Source organism: Nicotiana tabacum, chromosome 16 (assembly GCF_000715075.1).
Source record: "Nicotiana tabacum cultivar K326 chromosome 16, ASM71507v2, whole genome shotgun sequence".
Classification (NCBI taxonomy): domain Eukaryota; kingdom Viridiplantae; phylum Streptophyta; class Magnoliopsida; order Solanales; family Solanaceae; genus Nicotiana; species Nicotiana tabacum.
Genome location: NC_134095.1, coordinates 136,925,237 through 136,931,616, shown reverse-complemented (window position 1 = coordinate 136,931,616; position 6,380 = coordinate 136,925,237). Strand labels below are relative to the sequence as shown.

Sequence of the window (6,380 nt, the reverse complement as noted above, 5' to 3'; positions counted from 1 at the left end):
CTATATATAATCGATAAAATTACACTAATTGTCGCCTTAATTCAATATTGTTATATTATATATATATATATATATATATATATATATATATATATATATATATATATATATATATATATATATCTTAAGATGTATATATAGTATATAAATCATCCTTTTTCACTTTCAACGGGCCCCCAAAGCTCTCTTATGTAATTTCCAGTTCAATTAGCTCATTCTCTACGCACTAAAAAAAAACAGTTCGGTGCACAAAGTATTTTATATTTACGTTAAATTTGGAGAAGGGTCATATGCCAAAGGATGTGATATAGACAACCTACCCTAATGCAAGCATTACGGCTACTTTTACGGCTCGAACTCATGCTCTGAATACGGAGACAACTTCACTGTTGTTCAAGGGCTTTCACTACTCACATTCCACGGAGACAACTCTCCACACACTCTTTCCTATATATATATCATCTACATTTACATTCTCATGTAATTTCACTCTCTCCATTCTTCTCTTTCTTCTTTTTTCCCCAAAACACACTTCAATTCCCCAGTCCTTTTTAGCCCATTATTCCTCTCTGATTTGCTGCAGAAACAGAACACAACACAACAGAAAATCAGCCATACAGAGACACTACACACATATCCCTTTAGTCAGTATAGTACAATTAAATAACCACCATTCTTGATTTGTGCAAAACTAACCACATTTTCTTGTGTCCAAACTGACCAAAAAAAGATGATATCTTGGCACGATCTTTATGTTGTCTTGACAGCAGTTGTTCCTCTATATGTGGCCATGATCTTGGCCTATGGCTCAGTCCGATGGTGGAAAATCTTCTCCCCTGATCAATGCTCCGGCATCAACCGTTTCGTCGCCATTTTCGCCGTCCCCTTATTGTCTTTCCACTTCATTTCAATGAACAATCCTTATGAAATGAACTTCCGTTTCATTGCTGCTGACACACTACAAAAAATCATCATGTTAGTAGTGTTATGTTTATGGGCTAACTTGACCAAAAATGGTAGTCTTGAATGGAGCATAACAATTTTCTCACTTTCAACTCTTCCTAATACACTTGTAATGGGAATTCCTTTGTTAATTGCAATGTATGGTGAGTATTCAGGTAGTTTAATGGTACAAGTTGTGGTGTTACAATGTATTATTTGGTACACCCTTTTGCTTTTCTTGTTCGAATATCGCGGCGCAAAGATGTTGATCATGGAACAATTCCCTGAAACAGCAGGGGAAATTGTTTCATTAAAAGTTGAATCTGATGTTGTTTCCTTAGATGGCCAAGATTTTCTTGAAACAGACGCTGAAATAGGCCAAGATGGTAAACTTCATGTCACTGTACGAAAATCGAATGTGTCAAGAAAGTCATTTGCTATGACACCTAGGCCATCAAATCTTACTGGAGCTGAAATTTATAGCTTAAGTTCATCAAGAAATCCAACTCCAAGAGGGTCTAATTTCAACCACACCGATTTTTACGCGATGATGGGGTTTCCAGGAAGGTTATCAAATTTTGGTCCCGCGGATACAACTCCTAGACCATCTAATTTTGAAGAAAACTGTGCTCAGGGAGCTCTAACTCAGAGCTCCCCGAGGTTCGGATTCTACCCTGCACAGTCTAATTTGCCGGCTTCTTATCCGGCCCCAAATCCGGAAATTGCTTCTATAGTTCCTAAAAGCACGAAAATTCAGCAACAAGTACATTTACAGCAGCAGCAGCAGAATTCTAGGGCTAGCCATGATGCTAAGGAACTCCATATGTTTGTATGGAGCTCCAGTGCTTCACCAGTGTCCGAGGCCGCAGGCCTCCACGTGTTTGGTGGCACTGATTTTGGTGCTAACGAACAATCTTGTCGGTCTGATGGTGCCAAAGAAATCAGAATGTTGATTTCTGATCACCCTCAAAATGGAGATAACAAAGGTATAATTCTTTTTATTATTACTGTCGTTTTCTGCTGATTGTCAACTTACCGCAATCCTTCTCTGTTAGTGGGATTTTACCTGATAATTTATTTTTTTGAAGCTGTTTCCCAAGTTAGTGACTTTGGTGGTGAAGAATTCAGTTTTGGAGGTGTTATTGTTGATGGGAAGGATAGAGATGAAAAAAAGGAAGAGAAAGAGGGTCTCACCGGATTACACACCAAGGCTGCCGGAGTTCAAGATTCCGGTGCCGGAAAACAGATGCCTCCGGCCAGTGTTATGACACGTTTGATTTTAATCATGGTTTGGCGCAAGCTTATCCGAAACCCGAACACCTATTCGAGCCTCATTGGTCTAATTTGGTCCCTAATATCGTACCGGTAATTGAGCTAATCATCCTATTAAGTTAATGATTAATTGTCTCTACTTCTTGAAACATTTTCAATTGATTTACAAATTGATTAGGGAAGGTGTTGGAATTTTCCATTGATTAATGTGGTTTGTTTTGTCCGTTTATTGTAGGTGGCATGTGCATATGCCAAAAATAATGGAGAAGTCAATCTCTATTCTCTCTGACGCTGGCCTTGGAATGGCTATGTTTAGCTTAGGTAAGTAGTCATCCTCATGAAAATGTAATTTGAAGAGTAACTTAAATTATAACCGGGTGCACGAAATATCCTGCATTTGCACAGGATCGGAGGGAGGGCCGCACCCAAGGGGTGTGACATAAGCAGTCTACCCGATGCAAGTATCAATGACTGCTTCCACGGCTCGAACACGTGACCTATAGGTCACACCGAGACAACTTTACCGTTGCTCGAAGACTCATAATTTGAGGAGTAACTTATTACTGGTAAATAGTTAGTGCATAGTGGCGGATCCAACAATGATCTCGCGAGTGCCTTAGAATCCGGTGCTTCGCTCCGACCCTATATAGATGTACAAATAGAGTTAAGAATATTTCATAATTCACTCTCCCAACTAAGAACCCATAACGTTTAAATTCTAGCTCCGACACTACTTGTAAGAATGTTGATAATGGATTGTGACATTGGGGATTTTGTTATGGATTGATGATAGGTTTATTTATGGCACTTCAACCTAAGATAATAGCATGTGGGAACACAGTGGCTGCTTTCGCAATGGCTGTGAGATTTCTAACTGGCCCAGCAGTTATGGCTGCAGCTTCAATTATCGTTGGCCTTCGTGGTACGCTCCTCCATGTCGCCATTGTACAGGTAAACCATACATAATTAACAGTTGTGTCTTTTAATATATTATCTACTATTGGTTGGCAAGAAATGACAAAATTTCTATCTCATTCAATATAAGTATATACCTCTAAAACATACTATTTTATTTATAGATACACTATAATTTTTTGACGTGGTCAATTAACCACCCTTGATGCCTCTGTAGTTTCGGCCCCGTCGTCATAGTAAAGAATTTTTTACACTATCAGTTCAAGCAAAAGATATCTAGAAGTAAGTCTCTCCTTGATTAGTAATCTTAAAAACAACACATGTTACCTGGTGTAAGAATTTCTTGCACTGGTAGTGTATATAAGTAGTGTATATAAGATAAACTCATTGAGAAATAATAGTTCGCCAAGAGTTAGAAAAGGGGAAAATATAATTCCTTCATTCTTATTTTTCTTATTTTGTGAATAATTCAATACAATTGTTTGAAATGTTTGTATGTTAGGCTGCATTGCCGCAAGGGATTGTTCCGTTTGTGTTTGCTAAGGAGTACAATGTTCATCCGGCTATTCTTAGCACTGCGTAAGTAACGCTAGTTTCTTGAATTACTTATTTCTCTGCTAATTTCTTAACTGACAAAGTAAATTTTTCTTGGAATTTCAGAGTTATTTTTGGAATGTTGATAGCATTACCAATCACATTAGTCTACTACATTATCCTTGGATTATAAGATAATTAAGGATCAAGCACCATTCTCCTGATTGCTGAAATCCATTAATGTGTTGTTTATATTATATGCAAGTGATTCTAGCCTTTTTGCTGTCGTTAATAGCCATCCACACGCTGAACCGGGTTTTCGGGCGTTCTAACACAAGTGGGAAAAATAAATAGCTGCGGAAATGGAATAAGATTGCGCATAAAAGCTTAGTGGACATCAATTACTTACTGACAAGAGAAGTGGTTTTTGGTTAGAAGAGTTCATTTCATGGCAATTAGAACATGTTTGGCTTAATTAGTCTGGAACCCTGATATAAGGATTATTTGCCTCCATCTGAAGGGAACAACACATCAAAAAATTCAAAAATGGAGGAAAAACAAATTGGGATTAGTCTAGTTGGAAGGGGACAAGAAGGCAGCAAACATGCTATGATAATAGTCTAGTTTCTCTCCATAACCATTTCACATGTAAAAAAAAGAATCACTCCAAAACAATTTATCTGTACAATTGAGATTGATTTTGAGCTTTTGACTTTTTAATGTAGAGCAATGGTAGATTTTCAATTTTTTGTTTTAACTTGTTCTTTTTTAATCTTTATTAATTCCTTTGCGTCTGTTTATTGTAAGTCATTAAATAATACATATTTTGTTCACTTCTGGTGGTCATTGCTTTAGATTTGTAAGATTATGGTTCAAATCTCATGTTTGTTTCCTATAATGGATATGAAAGTGATGTTTTTCTTCCACAAAAGTTTATTGTGGATGATTCCCTTCTCTCTTCCTGTTTTTTCAGGGGACTTCTCCGTGGCCAAGAAAATAAATAAATAAATAAATAATGAAAAAGATATTAAGCTTCCATTTCATAGAATAGGTACTATAAATATACCGGGGGGGGGGGGGGTGAATATGGATCTTAGGAAGCGAAAAAAAACAAAGTAACCTTCCTGTGCTAAGGCTCTTTGGTTGATCTTTATACTTTTTTTCGGGGAAATAAAACTGCATAGCCGCTATATATATAGTATGTTATATACAAAAATTATACAAATTTTATATACTATTTCGGTTACATAAATATAAATAATTTCTGACGCAAACTTAAAAAAAAAAGAACTTTTTTGTTCTTTCTCTTTTGCAACAAGGCATTTTAGATAAGAGGGGCCGTATGAGATAGATCATCTAAAGAAAGCAAGCGAAAAGTGGAAAGTGTTGCCTATTGAGCTATATTGTAGAAAACTAAATAATAGTCGGCAACCCCCTCTATATATATATATATATATTATATAAATTGAGAATGTAATTATTCTGGTCGACCAACCAAATGTGTAACTTGCTCAATAATAACCTATAATCCTAACCTATCCCTCTCTACTAAGAACACAAGAAGTAGGCTTTCTTGCAAGATGTGAAAATTTGCCAATTTGATGCGAATAATAGAGTCCGGAACCAAAATATGGTTCTTTTGGACAAGTAGCACCTTAATAGGTGTAAGAAAAAGATGATATTTTTATATATAGCGCCCAAATACTGGGTGCTATACATTAACGTTAACTGTGCCGTTAATGTATAGCGCCCAATATTTGGGCGCTATTTATAAAAAGCTAACACTAACAGGTATAGCGCCCAAAAACCTGGCGCTATACACAAAACTTTATGTATAGCATCTAGTATTTGGGCGCTATATACCTTTTTCGTGGCCCCACCAATAATTTCTGACTTTAATAATTCAAAAGCGTATAATGCCCACTTTTTGGGGCACTATATATATAAAAAAAAATATTCCGGCTAGCCATTTCCTATATAAAGAGGTTAGGATTGTATAGAAATTCATTCAAAAGGTGTATAGCGTAAAAATTTCCCGGCTAGCCATTTCTATACTCTTGTTGAAACGTTTATTATTGTTAAATTCTCTAGCATTTTTTCATTATGTCTGAAGAGCGTAGAATAAGAGTTTCATTATATTGGGGGAGTGAGGTTGTGATGGAGAATAACTCCGTGGGCTACAGTTTACCTGCTCAGTGTCATGTTAAATTGCCACTTACAATGGAGTACGATAAATTGATATCGTTGTTATGCAAAAAAATGAGTGTGAGGAAACATTCCGTGATACTTAAAGTAACCGGAAGATATCCGTATTCAGTCACTCCGCAAGGGGATGCTTTTTACTCGGAGTTTAACATCGACGATGATGAAACTTTGAGTGATTTTCTAAGGACTCCGGATGAATGCCGGAAATTTCTTGTAATCACAATGTTGGAGATGTACGTGAAGGTCGAAGACGTTCCAAAAAACGAGGTTGTGCGTAGTAGAGATAACCCCCCTAGTCATCGGGTGGTTATTTTGGAGCAATTTTTGCCGGACAGGTTCCGGATGAAAGAGTTTTCCTTGATTTAAACTTATCACCGCCGGTGAATGAGCAGCGAGAAAATAATTTATACCCTGCTTTCCATAATTCACAAGACAAGTGGTAAACTTCAATTTTCATTTGTGTTAATTATGTATATTTTTGGTGTATTGAATTTGTAACTCATATATTTAAT

The 6,380-nt window shown here is 36.6% G+C and overlaps 1 protein-coding gene across 2 annotated transcripts; it reads left to right on the top strand.

Moving 5' to 3' along the window:
* The first annotated feature begins 477 nt into the window (after window positions 1-477).
* Window positions 478-4,496, top strand: LOC107789016 (auxin efflux carrier component 3). 2 transcript variants are annotated; one of them, XM_016610780.2, is made up of 6 exons: window positions 478-1,928; window positions 2,043-2,307; window positions 2,450-2,535; window positions 3,008-3,165; window positions 3,632-3,708; window positions 3,790-4,496. In XM_016610780.2, exons 1-6 carry the CDS (start codon window positions 731-733, stop codon window positions 3,854-3,856), a joined length of 1,851 nt encoding a protein of 616 aa, XP_016466266.2. In that variant the 5' UTR covers window positions 478-730; the 3' UTR covers window positions 3,857-4,496. The 2 variants fall into 2 exon arrangements, with proteins under 2 accessions (XP_016466266.2, XP_016466264.2); XM_016610778.2 differs by having other exon boundaries at window positions 2,031-2,307.
* The last annotated feature ends 1,884 nt before the right edge of the window (window positions 4,497-6,380 follow it).